At 35.1% G+C, this 26,505-nt stretch overlaps 1 protein-coding gene across 1 annotated transcript in view; it reads left to right on the plus strand.

Annotated features, from left to right (window-relative positions):
* Positions 1-26,505, plus strand: part of RYR3 (ryanodine receptor 3) — a 243,301-nt gene that overhangs the window by 36,804 nt on the left and 179,992 nt on the right. The window contains exons 4-5 of the mRNA XM_083839378.1: positions 20,415-20,534; positions 24,580-24,687. Coding sequence (XP_083695504.1) covers positions 20,415-20,534; positions 24,580-24,687 — 228 coding nt within the window. The remainder of the gene's footprint in view (positions 1-20,414; positions 20,535-24,579; positions 24,688-26,505) is intronic.

Here is a 26,505-nt window from a genome sequence, read left to right on the forward strand (position 1 = left end):
GTTTTCACAATTTTAACATTTAGCCCTATATACTTATTATGCACTTGTCTGCTGTGTTTATGATGAAGGAAGTGCTATTCCTAGCAGTAAACTTAGGCTTGTCCTTAGGGTTTTGTCATAACAGCCACACTCAGAGATTTCATCTTGCTGAAGGTCTTTAAAGATAATATGCTGCTTGATATGGTGATCCAAACTCTCAGTTTTAGTGGCAGATTTTTCACATTTGAAATGTACCAGCTGAGTGCATGAACAGTCAGCATTTAATAAATGACTGAAAAATGAAGACTCCTTGTAATTGTGTGCTTAGTCATAACGTGCTTAAGCACTCTGTACTTAAACCATTTGACAAAAGAGGAGGGGAGTGTGGGGGCTGAACAACCATATGCATGGTTTTAGTTTTCCTCATGCATGTATTTATCTTGGTGCTTTACAATAAGAAAAACACGTCTTTTACATGTTATTCACTTATTTACTAAAGAATCAAATACAGTTGGAAGTCTTTTTTCTGTGTCCAGCTATCCTTCTGTACTTATTTCTGCCTAAAATTTCTTTTTTTTTTTTTCTGAACAGAAAAAAAATCTTCCAGAAGATATTCAAGCATCCAAAAATACATGTACGCATGCTGGTGAAAACTGGCTGTGTACAAATTAAGTTCATATAGAATTTATATGAAGACAAATACTTTCTCAGACTGAATTTTGCCCTTTTATTGTGTTTTTAAAAGGGCTTCTGGTGGATGCTGAAAAAGTATTTTGGTAGGCAGCGTGCGTTATTGACTGACTACTGAGAAGGAAGAATAATGAAAGGGTAATGTGGCTTGCTGGCATTACATCGAATAATTTCTACTTTACTAATATCACTATAATAGCTTCTGTGACTCAAGACAGAATGTTTTCTAAGATAATTTTGGTGGGTTCTTTTGTTTGTTTGTTTGTTTTAACATTTTAAATACCCACCCATTAATGAGTCATGGTTATAGTTTTGACTGCCAAGAATTGCAGGGCTATTGCCACTTGCAAGTAAATCCTGCATGTTGATTGTACTGAAAACATTTTGGGATGTACTTTGTATTGTAAGTAATGTTAGAATAATACGTTACTAGTTTTGCCAAATGTGGATGAGTAGTGTGTTCCTGAAAGTGCTGTTGACATTTAGCAAGAATTTTTAGAACATCCCATGCTTGCAAAGTTTTGGTGGTGGTAAAGTGCAGCTCTGCATTGAATTGGTGGAATTGATAACAAGATCTGTAGGAAGAATCTTGCTTAAAAAATTATAATAAAATAAAGATAATCTAATTTTAAAGATATATGCTTTGCACTTCATTCTAATGAGTAGTGAAAAAATGAACTTATAAAGGAATTGCAGTTATTCTTCTCAGCTGTATTGTCTGATGCCATTTTTACTCATCTTCAACCTCCTGATTTGTTTAGCTCTCTGAAGTGTTAGACTGAGAAGTTAATCATATGAAGATAACAAATTTGTAGTAGAGCAAGTATATTTGTTAATCCAGGGCAAGGTATGAAAAAAAAAAAAAAAGCAAGTACTGGATTTTATGTGAGGGAGCGGGTGATGCCAGGAATGTTGGTTTGAAAAGGTTTTCTCCATACTACTGTTTTGTAACCCGGTCTTCATAGCTTGTCAGTGACTCAAATTACTTCTAGCTTATTTGTGTTCAGGCAATTGCTGTTGTGTTCTTTCCATGTAACTTCTCAACAAATGGATGATTGTATGTACTCTATTGGTGCTCTGACCGATAATTTCTAAGCACACTAGTCTCTACGTGAAGTAGAGGGCATAAAAGTAGAAAAAAATGCAAGTAGAAAAATACAGTATCTGAGAGAGTGTATAGAAACACAGAGGCTATAGTGACTGTAATTCTTGCAGCTTTCTCATTCTAGATGTAGTAATATCTCAGTGTTGCAAACATATGAGGCACAAAGGATAGATTGCTCACCACCACTCATGCTAGCCACTTTAGTGCTTGTTTATTTCCAAGCTTTTGACCTTGTCTGGACTCTATACTAAACTTTTTCCTCATCCATTCTCTAGCTTCAGACACCTGATTTGTAACTGAATTGATTCTTTTCAAACCGTATGAGTAAAGTCAGCATAATAAGTGTTCTGCTGTGTGTTTCTTCATAGCTTCCCTGGTGTGAATCCTGAACAAGACTGGTAGCAAAAATGACTGTGCTAGCCAAGCTTTTTCAGAACATAGTTATTTCTGGAAAGCCATATTTGATCGGTAGTATTTGTTTACAGTTATTTTCTCATAAGAGTGGTTGAGTTGGGACTGGACTGGACAAGCATGGATGGGAGAGATTTTTTCCTTTCCTGTTACTGAACTTGATGGAGCAGTGGATTGGGAAGTTTATACTTAGTGTGGTGTAGCAGTAACTTGGAAATAACACACAACTGACAGGTGGACGAAGTTGCCAAGCCACTATCCATCATATATGAGGAGTTGTGGCAGTCTGGTGAAGTTCCCACTGACTGGAAAAGGGGAAACAACCTCACTTTTAAAAAGTGGAAAAAATAAGACCTGGTGTAACACAGGCTAGTCAGTCTCATCTCTGTGCCAGGCAAGATCGTGGAGCAGATCTTCCTGGAAACTCTGCTGAGGCACACGGAACAGAGAGGCAATGGATGACAGCCAGCATGGTTTCATGAAGGGCAAATCATGTCTGACAAATCTGGTGGCCTCCTACAATGGGATTATAGCTTTGGTGGGTGAGGGAAGAGCAACTGACATCATCTAACTTGATATGTGCAAAGCATTTGATGCTGTCCCGCACAAGATCCTTGTCTCTAAGGTTGGGGAGAGCATCTCTATCAGGGAGTGTAGCAACAGGACGAGGTGTAACAGCTTTAAAATAAAAGTGGGTAGGCTTAGATTAGATTTAAGGAAGAAGTTATTGACTGTGAGGGTGGTGAGGCACTGGAGCACATTGCCCAGAGAAGTTGTGAGTGCCCCATCCCTGGAAGTGTTCAAGGCCAGGCTGGATGGGGCTTTGGGCAACCTGACCTAGTGGAAGGTGTCCATGCCCAAGAAAGAGGGGTTGGAACTGGGGGATCCTTTCCAACCAAAGCCATTTAATAAACAAAATCAGTGAATGAATTTTGCATGTTCAGGCACACAGTAATTTGGAAACTTGGAAGAAGAAAATTTGGAACAATCTCTGAAACAGAAGAATTTCTGCATTTAAAGTAGGATTTCAAAAGTAAGATTTCTGTTTTATCCCATTCAGCTATGTCCTGTGTTTTCCCTGTATCAGCAATTGAGGGTATTCTTCAAACTGTTTCCTTCCCTGAGTATCATGAAAATATTCACTGAATCTTTGTCCTTTAGTTCTTACAACAAGGACTAACATTGATGCTTCATCCCTATTTGCAGTGTAGTTTGCTGTCTTATCTGGAACTTTTCATAGTTTCTGGGAAGTTGAACAGAAATTATGTGGAGGACATACAGTGGATTTAGGGAAGCCTCAGATGTGAAAAATTAAAAAGATGCTCCAGAGTAATATAGATGGGAATGAATTTTGCTGCAGTCTCAAGTTCAGGGAAGGTGGTCTATATTTTAAGGACATTATGTGTTTAAGGCTGTATCCATTTTCTAATTAGAGAGCTTATTTGACTCCAAATCTTCACCTTGCTTGGGTATCAGTAAGTCTAGATACTTGGATAAGTAATCCAAGCCCACTAACTTGTTCTTTTTTATAGTCTTTTTTTTTTTTTTTATAGTCCCCAAAATATAGTCTTTTGGGTCTCAAATTAGACACGATCAATGTATAAAACAAAATGTCTGGCAGATGTTCCTGCATGGAAGAGCCAAAGAAGCTTAACTATTCATAGACTAATGTCTCTGCTGTCCTTGGAAGTAATTTCTGGCATTACTTAGACATGACAGTACTTATCCTAAAGGAATATAAAATTCATTTTGTAAAGTCTTAGTAGAATTTTATACCACTTATTTTCAAGAATCTGTGTGCTTATTAAGTCTAGATGCAATTGGCTGATATGCTGTGTCTTGGAAATTCAAGCAAAAATTTTTAGCATGAGTAGTAGACCTTGACTCTTGAAGCCTAACCAAGAAGAAAATGCATGTGGATAATGTATCCAGTCTCACATGATTGGAGTGTTGCAATGGATGGGTACAGGCTTTTTAGGAAGGACAGGCAAGGAGGTAAGGAGGGCAAGTTCTCTGTTATGAGAGAGAGCAGTGGGAATGCATGATGCTGTGCCTTTGAACAGGGGTGAGCCAGTTCTATTTATGGGTCAGGATTAATGGTCTGACCAACGTGGGTGGCGATGTGGTGGTGTCTCTTACAGACTTCCTGATTAGGAAGAAGTAGGTGAGGCGAGCCCTCCAGACTGCAGGAAGAAGCCTCTAGATTGCAGGCCCTAACTTTTAATAAAAGTCTTAACCACCCTGTTATCTGGAAGGGCAACATAGTAAGGTACCGGCAATTCAGGAGGCTTCTGGAGTGCACTGATTACACAGGTAGTTGACAAGCTGATGACAAGAGGATGCTCTGATGGACCTAATACTTGCCAACAAGGAAGAACTGGTTAGAGGTGTGAATGTTGGGGGGCAGCCTTGGTTGCAGTGACTATGAGAGTGGAATTGAGGATTCTGAGAGAAGGAAATGAGACAAAAACAGTCACAATCCTGGACTTCAGAAGAGCAGACTTCATTCAGTGCATGGACTTCTCGGAAGAATTCCACAGGATATTATCTGTTTTCAAGTATCATATCTTCCACACTTAGGGATGGTCCATCCTAACATGCAGGAAATCAAGCAGGAATGACAGGAGGCCTCCTGGAAGAACAAGGAGCACCTGACAGAACTCCAACATAAAAAGGAAGCATACAAGAGCTGGAAGCGGGAACGCATGACCAAGAGGGATATAGAGATGTTGTCCAAGTGAGGAGCGATGTGGTTAGTGAAGCCAAAGCCTATCCAGAGGTGAATTGGTTGAAGGGCATAAAGGGTGGTAGGAGAGGTTTCTTCAGGTGTGTATCAGCACCAAAAGGAAAACCAGAGAAAGTGTGGGCCCTCTGCTTTGTCACTGGATCGTGTCATATGAAGGACTTGGAAAAGGCCATGTTACTGAGTGCCTCGTTTGCCTCAGTCTTTACTGATAGAATCAGCCTTCACAAACCTGGTAGACATGGGAAAATGGAGACAAGACCAAAGCTCTTCAGATGTTAATTAATGTACCATTAAGAAACTACAGCCATGTCTTTGGAAAGGAACAGTTGGGACTTTTTAGCAGCAGCCAGATCTGTTGGTCTGAGATTCCTTTGGTTTGGGGCAAACAGGAGGAATTCCCATGTCCCAGCATCCAGGCAGCCTGTATGATAACTTTTAAAAACAAAAACTTATTTACTGATTTACTGTGGGGGCAGTCAAACACTGGAACAGGTTGTTCAGAAAGGCTATGGAGTCTGTTTCTTAGGAAATGTTGAAAACCTGACCGGTGATGTTCCTGAGCACCCCTCTCTTGTTGATCTTGCTTTGAGCACTGGGTAGGACTGGACAGTTTCTAAAACCTCAACACGATATGTGTGATAAAATCTATGAATTGCAAAGGATTTAAGTGATTTTTTAATAATAGCAAAGTTTCTGAACTTTTCTGCTGAAAATGTATTAAGGTTTAGCTCTCTAATTTGCTAGCGAATGCGATGACTGATTTTTGGTAGAACAGACACCACATGCATTGTAAGTGAATCCTGTGGAGAGATTTTTAAGTGTAAACACTGCTAACTTCTTATCTGGGATAAAAGCAGTGAAAATACAGCAATACTGAATTTTCTATAGAAATCAACCTAATTTACAAGATAAAGTGCACTTTTCTTTGGCAGGGTCCACCATCTAATTTATGAGAAAAAAGGGGGGGGGGGGCAAGTTAACAAGTCTTTGTTATGCCTTGTAACATCAATTAGGTAGACACTGAGAAATATTTGTCTTAGTTTTATGGAAAGTCCTTCTATTCCCATTAATTTCAATTGTTCTCAGTTATAGATCCATTGCAATAAGAGCATGGCTGGCATAAGATGTCTGTGGCTGAACATGTAGTTAGTCCATGTGTTTCTCATCAGTTTGCTGGAGAGTACTGATTAATTTCTCACATTTTTTTTAACACTGCCGTTGATCACAGATTTCTGGTTATCTCATATTATTCTGGTTATCCAATATTATTACATAGGAGCAACAATAACCGTAAGACATCTAGAATTACCATGCAAGGAAAACAGCCATGAAACTGTTTGTTATTGGCTTGTGTTTTTTTGTTTTTGTCTTTTTTTTTTTTTGAGGATATCTACAATGACCATATGATTTGATGTATGCTCTTTTTGTATCATGTCCCAGCTGGATCTTGTCTTAAGCTTGAGTATTCTGCTTCCTATGGTCTAGCTTGAGAAATATGTGTAAATGCTTGATATGGGATGGACAGCAGGTGAATGCACTTTAATTTTCACATTTTATTTCTGTAACATCTTTTCCATTTTTTTTCCTTTTTCGCATATTTTATAAGAAGGCTGTTAAAAATATCTGCTATGTTCTTCAAATCCTGTTTGAAAGATTTCTTTTGGAATGTTGCCTGCATCGGATGCTTTTTCTCCTTTAAACTGTAACAGGTGTAGAGGATTACTGAGTACAGTGATTTGTTTTGTTCTGGAGAATTGCCAAAAATAATAAAAATCAGATTTCAATTTGAAATAAATTTCCAACAAACCGTAATTCAGGATTGTAACAGATGGTTAAATTGAAATATCCATGGCAGTAATGAATTGACTATTCACTCTTACTCTGAGACCTGGGTCTTGCAAACACTCATTATGCGTTTCAGTGCTACTACCCATTTTATCTGTAGTTCTACTGCCTATTCCTAACAAGGACAGGACTTAAATTCAGGTAACTGTGACACTGGTAATCCCCAATCCCGCCCTCCCCCCAGTATTTTTTATAAAATAGTATTCTGAGAGGTTTCCCCTATCTTCTCAAATAAAGACTTTTTACTTCATATACTGACTGAGCATGTCTCCTTTGTTGAATCTTTTTGTAGAAACTTTTCCTTTTCTAAATTGTTTTAAGAACCTGAAATTGAAGATGGGTGATAGTGCATTCCATTGTGGACCCAGTGTTTCAAAGATTAAGCTAAGTATCCGTCTTCCCAGCATTTGGTATATATGATGGACAAAGCACTGAATTGAATTGTGTGTGTTTTTTTTGTTTGTTTGTTTGTTTTTAACAAAAATCTATAGGATTGCCTCAAAGTCACCATTTAACTATTTCCTATAAAAATCTAGTAGTCCAAATGGAAAATCTTGCATTTATTTTCAAACTAGGATGTTATATAAGCAGTTGGGATGTTTATAGGTTTTAGCTTAAAGCTGTGATTTTTACGTACAGAATACGTGTTTTAAAGAATATGGCAAATACTGTGTATACCGATTCTCATTTGAAATAGATATGACCTAAATGTCTGTTGCTATTGGTATCTTTACTAATCCTGTAGTGGTCATGCACTAAGATTCCAAAAGGCTGATGATAGCTTCTACTTGGATTCCTTCTTGATTTTAGGTGCCAATTTTTTTTTTTTTAATTGGATCATGTGTAACTGAGACAAGACACTGGCTATTCCATTAATGTTTCTGAGCGTCTGTTAAACAGAAAACAGTTAAACAAGTTAAACCATGCAGGTTGAGTTTATTATGCCAGATTTTTTCTCTTATACTTGCCAACTCCAGTTATCAGTTAATTGCTGAAATGGAAATAAATTTGTTATAATGGATGTAAAAGTAGTGGGGAAAACAAACCAAATATTACACATGTACATAGTTGCACGTACTTCTTGCATTTTTTTTCTCTCCAAAAGAATGCTCCATTAAAATGAACTAACACATCTTGTCATTTCTTCATTCACTCATACAATATCATGTCAGATGTCATGGCTGTCAGAGGTGCAAAACACCAATCCCAAGACTACAATTCTGTAAGTAATGTTAACATACTTACACAGGATACATACTTTTTGGCTGATACCACTTCGTTGATCATCACTGAGCATCTTGATGTTTTAGTCTATTTGCCCTTTTAAGAATTGACTCGTACTGAAAGTAAATTTAATTTCTTGAAGCAAGCCAGGACTCTACCTAATAGAAGATGACATTTATTTATTTATTTTTTAAACACTGATTTGCACCAAGCCAGTGATGGTCTGTATGGCTGGTTCACTCCAGCTCTGTTAATAAGCTGCCTGCCTTACAGCTTAAAGGGGTGATTCTTAAATAATGTTTTGTATTTATCTTTTTTTGACATAATGAGTAAATATTTTGGATGTTACTTCATCTTGCTCTTCGGTGTTATTTGTTCATTTGTTCTCACTGTCTCAGGCTTTTCTTTTCCATGAAGAGCTGAAAAATAATGCAGCATTACAAATAAAAGGAAGACAGTGAACTGGTGTAAATGATTCCTTGGCAAATTTACAACCTTGAAGTATTAAAAAAAGAAGAAGCAAGATGGTCAATACTGAAATACTTTGCAAGGCTACTTTACTGTATAATAGAAATATTGAAGTGATGGCTTTTTTACAGAATAGTTTTAAAGGAAAAAAATGCAGGAAACTGGCGAAGCAGTACACTAAGAAACCTCAAGTTAGTTCACATATGTGTATCTGCTTTGTATGTCTTGCTTATCAATGCTACCTGTTGGAGTTGCCTGGAAATTTGGCAGAGAATGAATATACTTAACCAGATACGGAGAAATTATGGTGAAATTATTCCAGAGAATATGCAAGTGGGCCTTTTTTCTTAGGCTGTGGATGTCACTTTTCATTTTTCTAAGGCAGTTCTTCATTCAGAAGTATTAAGTTTAGTGAAAGGGAGTACATTTTAATTTTATTGCTGTCTAATGACTTGCTTATTCTGCCTTGCTGATGACCTGATATAAGATATGGAAGTATGTTCCAGAGTTGAGATTAGGCTTTGATCCAGCCACTGCTGAAGGAGTAGACTGACAACGGAAACCCCAACTCTATTTATAAACTCTCCTGAGAACCATCAGATGGTGTTGTGTGAATTTCCATCAAATAACTGCTGTCATCGTAAGGATCCATTTGCAGTGAACTGACTGTGTTTATTGGGGGAAATTCATGTACTTACTGGGGGAGGAAAGGCCTTGGTATGTTACTACCAAATAAATAAAGGCTTTCAATTTATAAGAAACATGTTAAAAACAACTGGTTACAAGTATTGGAAGTCTTCCCACCTCTCCACTACCACCATATATTTAAGGCCTGCCCTGGATATTGTTTTTGTTAATTTGTTTCTGATTTTATGATGATATACAACATGACAGTTGTGTCTAAGTACACTTTTGTTTTAGATCTTAACACATACTGTTTGCCAGAAGATTTGTGTACATTTAAAGCAAAGGAAAGCCTACTGTGATATATTCATGTGACCTCTTCCTAATTCAACTGCATGACTGATGTCTATATTTTGGGACCAAAATATTTGTGTAGCATGCGCTTCTGCATGGCGATCCTAAAGCAAACTTAATCAGATTGCAGTGGAGTTGTATAAACTTTCCACATTGAAAGAATGAAGAACATTACACGAACCTTTCTTGTTTCATAAGCGTACCCTGATGTTAAGCTTGTCTTTGGTGCTTGAGTATATGTTTTAGTAAACAATATTTCTAATATTAGTTTATGTAGTAAATAAATGAAAATTTATTGGAAAATGGTTCTTCAATATCTCAAGTGGATAGTGAGGAAAAAGTACACTCGAGACTTCTACAGAAGAGTTGTCTCCTTTTGGTAGTATAGCAGAATATAACCACTGTAACTTGTGGAACAAAATTGGGAGTTTGGAAAACAGGTAACATCTGCTTTACTGGCATGTATGTGAGAGAAAAAATACAAATGCTTCCATGACTGGCAATGTTGGAAAGTGATATTCAGCATATGCTGTAACATGCATTTCTTCCACTTTTAAGTAACTGAATTTCTTCTTATTTTTTCTAATGCATAACCACTAAAGTGAAATAATCCACTTAATTGGAAAAGTATGTGAGGCACGCTGTCTGAAATGTAAACACAACAACCAAATGGATAATGTTGATATTAGCAGCAAAGCTGAAAAAAGGAAACAGGAGAATATTGTATCATTAATTTTGTAACTATGAATCAAATTCTGGTAAGGACCATTAGAAAGTAATTGGTAAAAGTAAAGTTTATTATGTTCTTGAATAGTTGTTAGTTTTCCACTTTGAGGCCGATATGAAAGAATTCCTATATGCAATGAATCTGCAACACAAACTGTATAGAAATACTACAGTATTTTAACTAGGAAAAATATATATCTATATTCATGAGGGAGGAGGATGCAAATATTCTGCTTTCAGTAAGCTTCTATAGAGCGTAGAGTTGTTGTTGGAGCAATATCAGAAAAGAAACAGTTTGCATATAGTAACACATTCATTCCTCCAAATATATATTTTTTGCATATCTTTGTGAAATCTCCAACCTAGACTTTTTGGGAGATCATAGAATTGTTTGGGTTGAAAGGGACCTTAAAGATCATCTAATTCCACCACCACTACCACCTCCCGCACCGGGGAAATACATGTTCTACCAAGTGAGGTTGCCCAAAGCTGCATCCAACCTGGCCTTGAACATTTGCAGGGATGGGGCATCCACAGTTTCTCTGGGCAACCTGCTCCAGTGCTTCACCACCCTCACAGTAAATAATTTCTTCCTTACGTAATCTAAACCTACCCACTTTTATTTTAATGCTGTTACACCTTGTCTTATCATTACACCCACTGATGAAGTTGCTGTCTTCATTCTTCATCTTTCTTGTAGGCCACCTTTAAGTACTGGAAGGCTGTTACAAGGTCTCCCTGGAGCCTTCTCTTCTCTAGGCTAAATATCCCAACTTCCTCAGCCTTTCTTTATGGGAGAGGTGCTCTAGCCCTCTGATCATCTTTGTGGCCCTCCTGTCTTTCTTACAGTAGGGACTCTAGAGCTGAACACGGCACACCAGGTGCGCTCTCATGACAGTGGAGTAGAGTGAGAGAATCACCTCCTTAGATCTGGTAGCTACAGTTTTGATGCAGCCCAGGCTGTGGGGCAAGTTGGCTTTGTGGGCAGCAAGCGTGTATTGCTGGCTCACATGAAGCTTTTCATCTACCAACATCCATGAGTCCTTTTTCTCAGGGCTGCTTTTAAGCCACTCATGCCACAGTCTGTATTTGTGCTTGGGATTCCCCTAGCCCAGATGCAGGACCTTGTACTTGGCCTGATGGAGTTTCATGAGGTTCAGAGGGGCCTGCCTCTCAAGCCTGTCCAGGTCCCTCTGGGTGCCATTGTTTCCTTCCGGCACGTCACTCATACCACACAGCTTGGTGTCATTGCGAAACTTGCTGAGGGTGCACTTGATCCCACTGTCCCATTTCACTGACAAAGATGTCAAATGAAGCTGATGTTAAACATGTCCACACAGCAAAGAGATAAGTAGGTCCCAGTACTGACCTGTGAGGAATACCACTCACCACTGATCTCCACTTGGATATTGAGTCATTGACTGCAACTCTTCGAGTGCAACCATTCAGCCAATTCCTTATTCACTGAGTGGTCCATCCATTAGATCCATGTCTCCAATTTGGAGACAAGGTTGTTGTGCAGGACAGCATCAAATGCTGAAGAATCTAACTTCTTTGTGTATGTTTACCAAACTATTATTTTTAATTACAGGAAAATTACACTGTTTTCCCAATGCAGGAAACTAAAATGTAGGGTTTTAATTGGATGGCAAGCAAATACAATAAGTTACTTTTCTAGATCATAACCTCCAAAACAAAGTAAAACTTACTGAAAGATGCTTTTCATGTTTATGAACTAATTAATTAGGAAACCTCAAGAGATAGGATTCTGTTGCCTTGGTAAAAAATAATTTTAATGACCAAGATTTTTCAGATCCTTCATCTCAAATATAAAAGCAGTAACAGTAATAAAAAGCTGTACCAGAACCGTTTTGTTTTTCAGTTATATGTGAATGAAATTTTCACAATATGCAAGAGAAAAAGTATGCAAGTCTTGACCCCACCAACTGTTGCAACGATAATTATTGATGTAAGAAATCCTAATAATAATATATGAGATTGTAGATTTGAAGTTTTGTTCTTCACAAATACAGAAGTAATAGAATCATTTAAAGTAGCATTGTATGAAGCATGTATTTTAGAATGAGCAGAATGATTGACTATATCTATTGTGAGGATAGAAACTAATTATGGATGGTTTATTAAAAAAAACGATCTTTTTATTTGAGAGAAATGCATAAATAACTGATTTTATAACTTCTATACTAATATTGAGGGAGCGTCTGTGCGTTTCATTGACTTGCCAACTTGAGTCATCTTTCTTCATTTGCCTTTTGCAAACCTAAGGGTTTGTGTTGTGGAATTCAGTATGCATTGTTAATCTTATAGGAGAAGGAGTTAAATTCTGTGTAGCAAGGTGACTTATCACTCTCAGAAAAAGAAAATACTGTGAGATTGAGTGAAAAAATACTTTGACTACTAATTTAATTCTACAGCTTTCACTATCTTTAGGTGATTTCAAAGCTGCTCCTTGCAAAACTGTTTTTGAACTTGAAAGGTCTAACCTACAGCTTTTGTTAAAGCTGGTTTTAGTTACCCAGGATGAAGATGCATGTTGAATATAAAAACCCGTCTATGATACTTTTTAAAGTAATATTTAAATGCTTTATATAATTTTAATGGACATAATTCCTGCTATTTTTAAGCAATTATTTCCTACATTTAAGTGAATTGGCAATACTTTTTCAAAAAGAAAAAGTATGATTCCTTACATAAATTTTAGCATTTGTGATTCTACTGATGTAACGTAGTTTTATGTAGTTTACAATATTATACATGAAAATAGAAACAGACTCAAATTTTTTTTCCACCATTTTTGGGTCATACTAAAACTGTTTTGAAGTAAAATATATCTTTTTATCAGAGTTGCACCTTTTTATTATAATATTGTGGTATAGACGAAAAATGCTGTGCAAAAAGTATTTATTTTGTGCTATAGATCTTGAAATCTCTAATTAGAAACCAAATTTTAGGAGGCCAAGTACGAAATATTTACACCTGGAAGCATCAGGATTAATTTATCTGCAAATATCTTGACAGGCTCTTTATGATGATGTGACATGCATAAGGGTTCACTGAATAGCTTTTCTGTAAGTAGATATGTAGATGCCAAGAAAAGATACTCACCAAGCAAAATGTAGATTTACTACTTATTTTGAAGCTATTGCATTTTATGCCGAAGTCAGAGTGTAATTATTCATAGCCTTTTGGTAATTATTTAATTGTGTTACAAAACATAAGCTGATGAGTAGCAATTCTCTTTCAATAGTTATTTTCCATTAGTATTGTGTAAACTTCTAGTTATTGTTCATTCTTACCAGTCTCTCCTAAAGTGGCTAATTTCTGCATATTTTCTACCTAAATGCATGTTCTAAAGCAGAATTTTATTATCATTACTCTAACTGAGGAGTATTCTTAGGTTTGACTTTGTGGTGTCTCTTCTGTAGGGAGTTATATCAATTTGCTACAATGTGATATACTTTTATCTTTCAGTATTAAACAGAGCACCAATGTGGAAATAATGTGATTTGAAATTTGGAAAGCCTTGTTTCATGTGTGCTTAAGTACTATAGGGGTAAAATTATATAAATAAAACATATTCCAAATAAGGTAGTGAGATGACAGAATAGTAAAATATATTTTCTCTTCTGGCCTTTTCCTTCAGGTTGTGATGCCAATATGAAAACATATATATGTAAGGAACAGCAGGCAAGATTAGCTTTTTGAGTCAGGATCAACTCAGCATGATGGTCTTTGGTAGAACTAGGTTGTCGACTCCAACAAACATTGCAAAACATGTTCTAGCATACAGTAGACATGAAGGACTATATAACAATTACAGGATCTTAGAAAAGCAGAGCCTCGATAGGCATATATGCCCTTATCCAAGAAAAGATTGACTGTACCCATGCAACAGTGCATCCATGGATGTTGACATAACCTGTTTTTAAAGATGAGGTAATGCAGGCTCGACAGCCTACACAGAGTCAGTTTTAGTGCTTTGCTCTTCTTACCATTGGGAGGAAAAAAAAGAAACCCTTTACCAGTACCCATCCTGAATCTTGCTACAGTTTTTCATACTACTAGTACTGTCTGTTACACATGGGAAACATGTATTCCCTATGATTGCAGAGCAGCTTTTTCTGTATGTTTAAAAACTGTTTATTGTGCCCCTAATTAATTTCCTTTTATTTCACTAAACCACAGAATCACTGAGGTTGCAAGGAAACTCTAGAGCAGGTTATGCATAACATTGACCAGTTGGATTTTTAAGTATCTCCAAAGATGGATACCCTATAACCAATCTGGGCAACCTGCTCCAGTGTTTGAGTATGCTCATCCTAATATTTAAAATAAATAAAAATTAAATGGAATTTAAACAGTCTGTTGTGGTGCGGGAACTTGGTAATATTAAATGGAGCTAGTAGGAACTGGGCTCAAAGCAAACATGATTTTTTTTTTTTATTTTTTTTTTCCTGTAGCTGAACTGTATCGTTGCAGTGCAAAGGAGGCTGTGAGTTCAAATTGCCCAGGGCAATACTTGTTCAAGCTCTGTTTCGAAAATAGAGATACTCTTTTTTTCTTCTCAGTTAGAAGAAATCTTTGTGACAATAAACATGCACTGAATCTGTGCATTTTGGACAAAGTTCTGCAGAAAATACAAGTGCTTGGAGACAACTTTGCAGTGAGACCATTCCTCTTGTGAAAGGAAGTGTTGTGCATCAACAAATTTACCAACTTCATCTTTGGTAGTGGTTAGATCATTGTCAACTCTGCCTGCGATTCCTTACTTGTTGAGAAGACTGCAGCACCTTTAAAAGGAACTATCTGGTGAATTTTACATATTCTACAAGATCATTCTAGAAAACTTGAAAGGAATGCGGTCCTGTGGGAGAACAGTTTTTAAAGCTAGTGCTCAAATGTTAGTCAGCATTTTTGTTTGCATCTGTGTTTTGTGATACAGTAAGATACATACATGAGTAAGGTGGTATCCATCAAATTGGGAAGACGGCCATGGATTTTTATTTTGTACATTTCTTTGCAAGGATGATATTTAATCAGCAAGTGTAACCATATGATGGTAGTTAGGGCTGTGAAGTGCATTAACTTGATGTGCTTTCTTGTGTTACCATGTAAAAGAGGAGCTCAGATTTTTTATTTTTTATTTTTAATTATAATCTGTTAAATAGTAATATACAGTTCTTCATGGAAAGTATATATTATAAGATAAAACTTCTCCATAGTTTTACACTGTTCTTTCAACCACGCCAGTTTTACATTTAAGTTAGTGGTTCATGTGCAAGTACTTGCATGTTTATGTGCAACTGTGAGTAAAATACAAGCAAAATACGCATGCCTCTTTCAGGAACAGCTTTGCTGTTTAACCTGTAGATTGTAGTAAGCAGCTGATTGTGTGTCTTACTGGAGTTTTCAGTGTCATGTCAATTTTATCAGTTCATTTTCAGTACTGAGTATAATAGAGAATAGAGATTGAATCAGGTAGATGTTGAATCGTTTGGTAACAAGCTAAATACAGGAAGTCATTTTCCAGCAAAATTTGTACATTTTATACATATATATAAATATGCCTTTGTATATTTAATGTATTGATGGCTTTGTGATTCTTAATATGACTTAATACAAAGCATACAGAAGTTTACTGTTGAATACAATTTCTATACAGACTTAAGTGTATTGTCTAAATTATTATAATTCTTAATCCTGGGATGTATATGTAACAGATGAAGAAACAATTCCTTTAGCTGTTGAGATTCCTTTATTCTCAAATCCTGAGTTGAAAAACCGTTGAACTAAGCTGAAACAAGATCATGCCTAGAATGCATTGTTTCACCTTGATTACTGAATCACTTTGCAGGAAGTCAAGTCATTGATTAAGTAAAATCAATATTGTATAAGTTTTGGCTTACGATGGCAGTGGTAAGTTTATTTAATTATTTAAAACAATTTAAGTTTACCATTATTATGAAATCTGAGGAGGAAAGATAACTTGAAGACTAAGCCTAAATACTGTCTGGTAATGAACGGTTGAGCTGTGGTTCATTAAAAAAACTCTTTTTTTAATTAGGTGGATTTCATGCTTCTTAATGTTTTGCTGCTGAACAGTTTTCAATTAAAGAAATTGTTTAATATTAGACATACTTTTGCAAGGAAGTGAAGTTCTGTTTTGGTAAGGATTTCCATCTTCAAAGCAGAAGATACTGAATTGACTGACTGTCATTCAGAAGTATGTTTATTTCTCAGATATAATAACTCAACCTATGCAGATGTTACTATGTAGTACAAAATCAGATTGCGTCTTCAGCTCTGACCAAAGCGAATAAAAATTTATGGTTTCAGTATGAACAATTATGTAGTTACATTAAAAAAAAAAAAAAAAAGAGAGAGAAAACATCTCCAAAGCTTTCTTCTTTTTGCAAAATTCCTGTATTTGTATAAATAGGTGAATAATATGTGACGGAACTATGACACATTAGCTAGATGAAACTCAGTAGATCCTGCAGAATTTCAGGCTACCTGAAATGTATTTTAGTAATATCAGTACGTTTGTATGTATAAATATTCTTACAATTGTTTGTTGTTTTTTTTTTAAGCTGAAGGTTTCAGTTGTTCTCCATCACATTGCTAAAGGACTGATTCATGAAACTTAACCAGGAGAAAGGAGTAATTTTGATTTTCTCTTCATTAAAAAAAAAAAAAAAGTTAAAAATTGCAATTCGTCTCTATTCCTGAATAGATATGATTATGGTAGTACACAATCTATCTCAAGGTTAACTGTATAATTATTAATGTTACTGGTGGAAACCAGTTATTGTTACTCTACACTTAGAATGTGCGTAGCCTTTGAGAAATAATAGGGATGGTCATTTCTTGAGCAATGCCTAGTGGTATGCAAATTTATTATTTATCCATGCACTCATTAAATCGTGGAAGTATTTTGATCAACCTGAAATTATGCCTCCCTCCCCCCGCCATGACTCCCGTTTGCTTACTGAAACACCTCTAGTGAGGTGGTGAGGTGTTGTACAATTGCTTACAGAGGTGCTTTCCAGCCTATCAATCGATATGCTCTAAAAGTGTGTTATTATTTAAAAAATAATAAATAAAATAATAAATAAATAAATGAAAGTCTGAGCTTTTAGATAAGAAAGGTAACATTTAAAAGACAAACACGTGCAGTTATATATCCCTTTCCTCTATTTTTGGTCAGTGTATAAATTTTCTTGACAAACTGGATCTCAAGGAAGTTGCATGGGGTTTGTTTTGCTTTTGCTTTGCTTTGCTTTTGTTTATCTTTGAGATTTTGCTGTATATAATTTAATACCACATCACTACTCATCACATGATTCTCTGCATCTCATTGGGTTTGCAGGCTTAATCGTTTTCATACTGAAAAAGGTATATTGAAATAAATATATTAAATTCTTTGTAAGAGAAATAAAGGTCAAGGTTAAATGGCTCTGGCACCATGTGTATTTAAAAATAAGGAAAAGAAGAAGATGAGTTTACCAGGAAAAAAATTTAAAGTACCAGAATTTGTTTGAGAGAAGTCTCAAGAAGCTGGTACAATTTCATTATAGGATGATAACTCCAACACTAATTTCTGTTTAACGTCTTCAGGCCAGAAAAGCAATTTCAGACCTCAACTAGAACGATCTTACTTCAGTAAGTTTACTATAATATCGAATCATCTTAACAGCAGGTCGTTGTCTTACTTCTAGATTATATAGATTCCACCGGTTCCTTATGTTCAGTTCACCTGTGCCTGAATAATAAACTCTTGAAAACTCTACTCTAAAACTGTCTGAAATTGCCATCAGTATTGAAGTTGTTCATCCTGTGTAATGATACTTTTATCAACCAATGCATTTGCAAGTGAAAGGGGACGTTGGGGATCTAGGGGAATAATGTAAAACATTGATGTTGGATGTTGCGTATGATCCTTCAGATATTATTAGTATTTTATTATTATGGCATTTAATGATCAGTAAGGACTTTGTGAAGCCAGTGTAAATTCTAAAAATTGTTATTTTTTGCATTCTAGAAAATTAAAATATCAATTTCATTTTTGCTAGAAACTTTTGGCATTTTTATGTGCATGTGTTTGAAAAGAAAATAGTATATTTTAGTTATGTATTTTAATTAAGTTTGTATCTATGTTGTCTGAAGGCATCGTTTTATTTTTTAGAAGAATGAATTTCAGTAGATACTGTGTATATGCATGTGTGTGGAGTGATGAATACTTGAATGTGGTAGGGAGAATAAATACAATTGCAGCTATATATAAGTAATTTAATGTAATACACTAATAAGTGCAAACTAGGGGACAGTCTCAATTACACTCTAAATCTCGGTATTTATAAATTCATGTTTTAGTATTTTATTCTTTTCAAATCTCTGAAATATGTATATTCAAAAGTTGATAAAGAAACCAGATGATGAAAAATTATCTATCCTTTTATCTTATACTTTGTTCTTATCCCCCCCCAATAGATATTCTAATTTCAAGTGTTAAAAATTCATGAACAAAGGAAAGTAGTAATAAGTGCTTAAGTTTACTGTGTATATTTTCCTGCTCATTATACAGAACTTTAAAAAACAGCAAGGTTTTTACTAATAAGTTTGAAATATGAAATAATTTCAATGAAATATGAAATATTTCAAACGAATAAGTTTGAAATAATTTCAGAGAACACTTTACAGAAATTGAAGCAGAAACAGCAGGGGGAAAAAATGTTCAGCATTAATTAGGTAATTTGTTTTACATCCTGCTTCACTATAGATGTTTGATTTTTTTTATATATAAAATTCATGAATTCACATATTGTACTGTTAAAAATTCTAGGTAAGGAAACACTGTCTGTAACTGCTGATTGGTTAGTTTTAAATATAATAGCTATACATGGTAGTAGTAGTAAGTAGGCAGTGAAACACCACCTGAAAGAAAGCCATGTAACTTTCCCACACTTGGGAAACCACACAAGTGAAAAAAAAGCTTCTGAATTCCCATTTTAAAGGATACTTCACTTAATTCCTTTGGTGAAATTTACTTCTGTCTCTTCCAGCTTTTATTTCAAGTGTCAGTAGCTGTGCTCCTGTCATACTATTTGAGCTGCATAATGGACTGGAAAAAGAAGTGCTGATTTTAGAACATAATTGTTCAAGTGATCTCTTAGTTCAGGACAGGCGGCTGTTGTGTATCTGCTTTGACAATAATAATTGACACCAGTGTAGCATAGCTGGTTGGGACACTAACGTATCATGTTGCTCTTACTTTATCAGCTTCCGCCCCCTTAAAAACTTCTAAGGCAGTGTCTTCTGGTGAACAGCTAAATACCTTTGTAAAAATAAGTTCTTCTACCTGCTAGTCTACAAGTGGTGTTACGCTTGATTAGTGGACAAGTAGTGGAAATTTAAATGATTTTTACACAGTGTACACACAGTTGAACACTAAAAATAATCTGGTTTGGCATGTTTATATCAAGTTTAGTATCACATGTTAAGAGGTGGATAAGGGCTTGGCACTTTATAAGTAAGTGTCTCTGGCACTGCATTATGTAACAATTTGTAAAAGAACTTTCAGTATAACTAGGATAACTAAATAAGACAGTTTTGCCTCACTTTCCCACAGTTGTCTTGTTTTTGGAATATGTCTTTTGACGAGCAAATTCTTATAACTTATTCAAACAGTCACTTGAAAAATGCCTCTTGGATCTTTGGTTGTAGAAAGTTTCAAAATTAAATGAGACTAAAAATTAAGGTTGTGCATCAGAGGGCTTACATTGGAGGCATACTGTGCTAACAAAAGAAATTAAATTATGTGTAGATTACTGTTGCTTGCAAGATCAGAGTCATAGATTTTTACTGTAAAAACTAATCCTGTTTTATAGAGTATCACTGAGTAGTGGCATACTTCCATTTTTTTTTGACACCGTAGCTAGTCACTGCTAAGGCTACTGAGGAGCACAGCACTTGTCAAAGTCCTGGAGATGATATGTATTGTGTGTCACTTTGATGCAGTCTTGAATACAAATCTATACATGCACATCTGTAAACATACACGTCAACATAATCTATATATATGTACATGATAACAATTATAGGAATATAAGAAATGTCCTTTTCAGCAGATTCCAGTGTTCCATTTTTTTAGCACTATAGTGTGTATGCAATTTCTGATTATTTACTTTCCTTTCTTCTTTCTTCTACTTTGCTTTGTGACAGGATGACGAAGTAGTACTTCAGTGTGTTGCCAGCGTTCACAAAGAACAAAGGAAGTTTTGCTTGGCAGCTGAGGGACTTGGGAATCGCCTGTGCTTTTTGGAACCAACATCAGAAGCTAAAGTAAGAAGTAGATGCTCTCAGCTGGTGTAATCGGTCAATGAATGTTAACCTACTTACTATCGTGAATACATATAATTGTGGTTTCTTTAATGTGGTGCTAGATGTGCTTTTTGTATGCTTCTCCTTCTGTGACTGCAACATGAGATTTCTTAAAGATTCTAAATATACTTTGAGGCATACTTATTTATTAACAGTCAAAAGCCACTACTCTTTAACTTAACTCTGTACCTGAAATGCTTCATATTTTCAAGATTATGTCTCCAGACTGTTAATAAGATCTAAGTTCACTTAAAAGCTTCTTCCTATCACTGCTGAAGTTTCAAATATCTTGGTGTGCAGGACTGATACTTCCAGAAGTACTGTCAATTGTTAGTTACTGACATTAAGTGTTGCTTCTAACCAGGTTGATTAAGCAGAAAGTTGGGAGTTCTGAGGGCAGGATTATTAAATATTCAGAAGTTTTAAAGATAAGTGTCAAAAGGAAGAAAAGAAGCTAGAGAGTTATGAAGAAAAAAAATAGAGTAGGAAGACGAGCTTGACAGGAGAAAGGAGACAGGAAACTTGAGACTTGTACTAAAGCAGAATGTTAAGAATGAAGGCAAATGCAGGACCTACTCCCTCTCTTCTATTTTCTCCCTGCATCCTTTTCTTTTTCTTTATTTTTGTGTCTTTATTTCTGTTCTTTTCTTCCTGATCATTTAATTCTCCTGATTTTTAGCGGGATCGCTGTATCTTTCCTATTGAAATATTACTGTGTGGTCCTATTTTTAGTCTAGATATTATGACCGTGTTAAATCCACAGTGTTTGTTTATGCAGTATAAGAGGCTCTTGTTCATCTCAAACATGAAAAGTCATGCTACTTCTAAATCTGCATTAAATTGCATTCCAAGAGCTTAGCAATGATAATTTATCTCCTGTATACTTTAAAAATCCCAATAATCCTTTCACATGCTTAAGTTAAAGCATTTAGTTTTCACATATGTATTTTCAACTATTGTCTTAAAATTTTTCAACAATGATTGGGAATTGTTTATTAATTGACAGCTCAACTACAGTGTGGTATATCTATTACTGATGGTCTCAATATGTAAGATAGTGTTTTTCCTCATCCTAGTCGAAGGAAAGGAGGAACGGTATATGTGACTGTAGAATTTTGTAGAACCTACTTTACTTTTAATGACTTAGTAGCAGATACTACTACAGAAGCTTCTGAAATTAAAATTAAGTTAATGAAGTTAAAATTAAGAGGTTTAGAAAGCATGTAATACAATAATTTTAAAAGAGCTTACCAGGGAGGTTTCTGAACTGCTAGTTATACCTGAGAACAATTAAGAATTTTGGAAAGTTATTTAAATATCTAAATCTGTTTTAAAAATAAGTAGAAAGTTGATACAGATGTTTAGAGAGTATGATACGTACAAACAACTCTTAGCGAAGATGTTTCATCAACATTTAGACAAAATTTTGTTTACGAAATAACAAAACTACAATGACAAACATCCAGTGGACTAAAAATTGTTACTGAATAAATGTGTTTCTGATCAAATCCTTCAGGGTTCTTTTCTCACTGCTATGCTGTTATTTTTCTCAATTAAGATGATTTAAATTTGCGTACATGTTTTTTTCTGATGATGGAAACATTGGGGAACTGGCAATTCATGAAGTCATGTCACACACAGGAAGGTCTGCAGTACCTTATGTTTTAATAGAAAGTAGAGGTATATTTCAGTGCTACCAGCATAGAATGTAAAAACTGAATATGTAAATATGTTTACAAAATGAGGAACTATTCTTGTCAGCTATAAGGAACATGAAGGTCATGGTGGATGTCATGCAGTCATGAGTTTCCTGAGTGATGCTGTGCTCAAGGGGATCTAATATAGTCTTTAGAGGTATCATGAAAAGAAACATGGCAGGAGATGGGAAGTTACACTACCTCTTTAAATTTGTGGGTATTGATTTATTACTTCTGCAGCAATGTTGCTGGAATAGAGAGTCCAGTCATGACATTCAAATTGGTAGGAATGTTAGTAAAATGTCTCCAGGAAGTGCAGTGAGAGTCATGATAGTACATGGAGGACGAATACAGTATGTTTGGATTAAAAAAGGAAATGTGGACACTGCCCATAACTATCTAAAATGGGAACATAGATAATAGAAGTCTTTTTATTTTAGAAAGCAGAAGTATAATAAGATCCTAAGACTGGAAGTGAGAACCTAGTCCAAATCAGAAGTTAAGAATTCATTCTTAAAATGAATATCCTCCCTGTTAAAACAGTACTGTTTACCTGAGGTAGATTACTCATCCCTGGAAATTGCTTTATAAAGCTGGATAGCATCTACGTGTTAAGAAGAAATTGCATTAAATAAGATCCAAGGCATGTTAATCACACTGATAGCTTCTACTAAATTCTCTACTACAGCTGACAACTTTACCATAGCCAAAATCTATTTTAAGTACATGTGACAGTTTCTTCTCTTACTAACTTTGGCCAAATATTGTTAAAACAAGAAAAGAGATGCTTTTCCGTTCAAGTAATTTCTGGAAGAAAGAACAAGATAGGAAAAAAAAAAAAAAAGTCAGTGTGTCTGTTAATTTTGGAATAAAGAGGTGTAATTTCATGATTTTTATCTGAGTTGTATGTAATCAGAAGATGAAAGTAGCTGAAAGGGAGGGGATACAAGGAAAAGGAAAGTTAATGTCTTTAAAATATTTGTAGAAACATAGAGGAAAAAAAAGGGAGGTTGTATGATTTGTTGACCATAAGCTGTTCTGGTAATTTGTGTGGCATGCTGAAGGGATTCAAGATTACAAAACACTTCTGTTAATTTTTTTTTTTATAATTCCATAAACAACTTTCATGTTATTTCTTTACAATTTATTAGTAAAAATGGATGTATACAGATGCAGGTAATGAATACTAAAGGAAAAAAAGAAACAAAGCACAGTAGAGATGAATGATGATGAATATTACAGTTTAAGTTTTTCCTATGGGAATTACTGAAATTATGAACTACTTAGTAAGAAATTATTTGTGTACAAAAGATGCAGGGACTCATGTTGCCTCAATAATATACGTTACAATTATGTAAATCTAATCTATGCAATTTCAGTCTCAAGTCTTTGGCTTAAAATTTTTTTCCAAAATGTATTTGAAAACACTGTCAAAAAGAAAAAATGAAGAGATCAAAAGTTAGGAATTCCAATACTATTCTTGATTGTTTGTTAGCTTGCTACAGAGTATTCAGAAAGTTTAGCATTTCACTGTTCCAGTGTTCAACCATGCTCACAGTAAAGAAGTTCTTTTCTCATGTTTAAATAGAATTTCCTGTATTTCAATTCATGTCAATTCCCTTTTGTCTTTTCACTGGCAGCACTGAGGATTTGATTCTTTTTTGTACTGCCCTGTCAGGTGTTTATGTATGTTGATAAGATTCCCCTGAGACTTTTTTTTTGTACATATCTTTTATTGGATGCATCAGTGTTAACACATTGAAAATAACGCTGTTCTCTTTGAAGTGAATGTAACTTTCATGTTTCAAAAGTAGCAGTCATTATTGATCCAATAATCGAGGAGAAGGTCCCTAAATAGTTTGTATTATTATATCAGAAGATTCTGAATCTTTGACATTTAGTGGCAGCTATAAATATATTCAGAGTTTTAACTTTATACATCAAATAAGATCATACGCTTTCTCTTCTGTTTTGTCAGTGATGTTAGAGAACAAATAAAATGTTCATGAAGTTATTCTAAAAGACAGGAAAGCAATAGTATGTAGAGAGAATTTTTCCACTTTTGAACCTGAGGGTGATTTATTTTACTGTGAGCAGTAGAGCTATAGCAAATATAAAGTTGCTGCAATGACAAATTATGAAGAATGTTTTTGTATTATTTTGATACAATGAGATAGCATGCATCTCAAAAACAAATTGTCACACACAAATACAGATTTTAAAATTAAAACACATGTGTTCAAACACTTTTCATCCTGTTTAATCTGGTCTGCTTCTCTGTTCTTATGCTGTTTAATTTAATTTTACAGTATGTTCCTCCGGACCTTTGCATTTGTAATTTTGTACTTGAACAGTCCCTGTCTGTCAGAGCCCTTCAAGAAATGCTGGCCAACACAGGGGATAATGCCAGTGAAGGGGTAAGTAACATCGAAGAATGTTAAATTTCTGAATATGGATTTTTTTTTCTCATTACTTCTCTTGCTTCAGAATTTTCTGGGTGAGGGGATTTGTGTGGTAGCAGATTCTTTAGTTTTTCTGTTTTCTTGGGATGTTACTGCTCCATAACCATAATAAAGTTATTTTTTCTATGGCATTGAGGAGCAGGTGCAGTTAATCTATTGAAATATTTACAAAAAAATAGAAACATGATTCTCAGAGATCATTTATTACCATCAGTTCAAACCTGGCAACTGAAAAATGAACAAAAGAATCCTTGGACTGGGTGACTTTTATGAACCTATGGAGAGTATAAGAAGTTTTGTTTGAATCATAAATCATTCCCATAAAAGCATTATTGTATTACAGTGTTATTTATTAATGAGGAAAGCAAAATAATTTTTGTCATCATGATGTAAATAATTCTACCTCATGTCACTGAACTAAGGAAGTATTTCACGTATTCATATTTATTTGACTTATCCTTATATGAAATTAACAACTGTGAATTAAGTTCTATCAACAAAAAAAGTGACAAATTTAAATGTTTGATCAGTTCAGAAATAAAAATACATTTATTTATTTATTTATTTATTTATTTTGTAGATGAACAAAACCTAAACTGTTTCATTGTAACTTTTAGTTACTTAACCCATGGTAAGAAGCAAGAAGTAATGAATAGAAATAGTTATTTAATAATTCTCTACCTTAGGTTTCTTAATTTTTTACTTTATTCTTACAAGCCTACTTACTATAATGCTTACAGAATAGTGTAAGGTGACATTGCAGTATAGTCAGATGTTGTAACTGTGCTTGCATTTCTCATTACCAAACCTTCAACTGCATTATCACTTCAAATCTAAGATATCCTAACGTTCGTAATACCCTAATAAAGAGAACTTCCACACTGATCAGCATGCGCCCCCAAAATAAGTGCACTTTATTGTATGTTATTTATTATTGATCAGGGTATATAAGATATGTATCTTTCATAGAACTTCTAAGCTGTCAGAAGGGAATTATAAGATATTAAGCCTAATTAAATTCTCAGATGCAGTTTTTTTCAGTAATTTGAATGGTCTGCATGCCCACCTGAATAATTTGCTATTTATTCTCCTACCCATGAAAGAAACAAACCTCCTATTGTGAGAAACAATCTGCAGCCAATAATACGGGCTCAGGCGAGAATCTCAGTGAAGCAGCATTTTTATTTGTGATTGCAATGGCGGGTGTCCTGCAAGCAGGAGCGCACAGCAAAAGTTTATCATAACCTTATATCCCCCCTACCCGATGCTTGATTCCTCACCTGTTTCCTCATCGGCTGAGTACTACAGTTTCATAACCTACTCAACGTTTGTTACTATACCATGTATGTACAATTTTATTGGACCAACCTTTAATTTCTCCTTTTCCTCTCATGACTAGAGGGCCTGTGATTTTTTGTTTTTTACTGATTTCACACTGCTTATCCTGTTTTTCTTAGCTATCCTCCTTATTTTGGGACAGTGAGACCTTCCACTGTCCCCTTCTCTACATAACATACTCTCCAATGTTATGCCACTGTTATGCCTGCACAATCACTTTTGAATATGCAAGGTTAGTGGAGTTTTCCACTGCAAAAACAGAACTTCAATTCTCACACTATCTACACTCTGCTATTTCTGGAATTTTATAGATGTTACACTTGCTGTTGCATCTGTGAATTGCTTATAAGTAGGTAATTTAGGCAAATTGTCTAATTCTGTATATTTAGGTAGAGCCTGTGTGTCTCTGAAAGGAAATGAAATTGGCCTGTGCTC

This window comes from Anser anser, assembly GCF_964211835.1.
Source record: "Anser anser genome assembly, chromosome: 5".
NCBI classification, from domain to species: Eukaryota; Metazoa; Chordata; class Aves; order Anseriformes; family Anatidae; genus Anser; species Anser anser.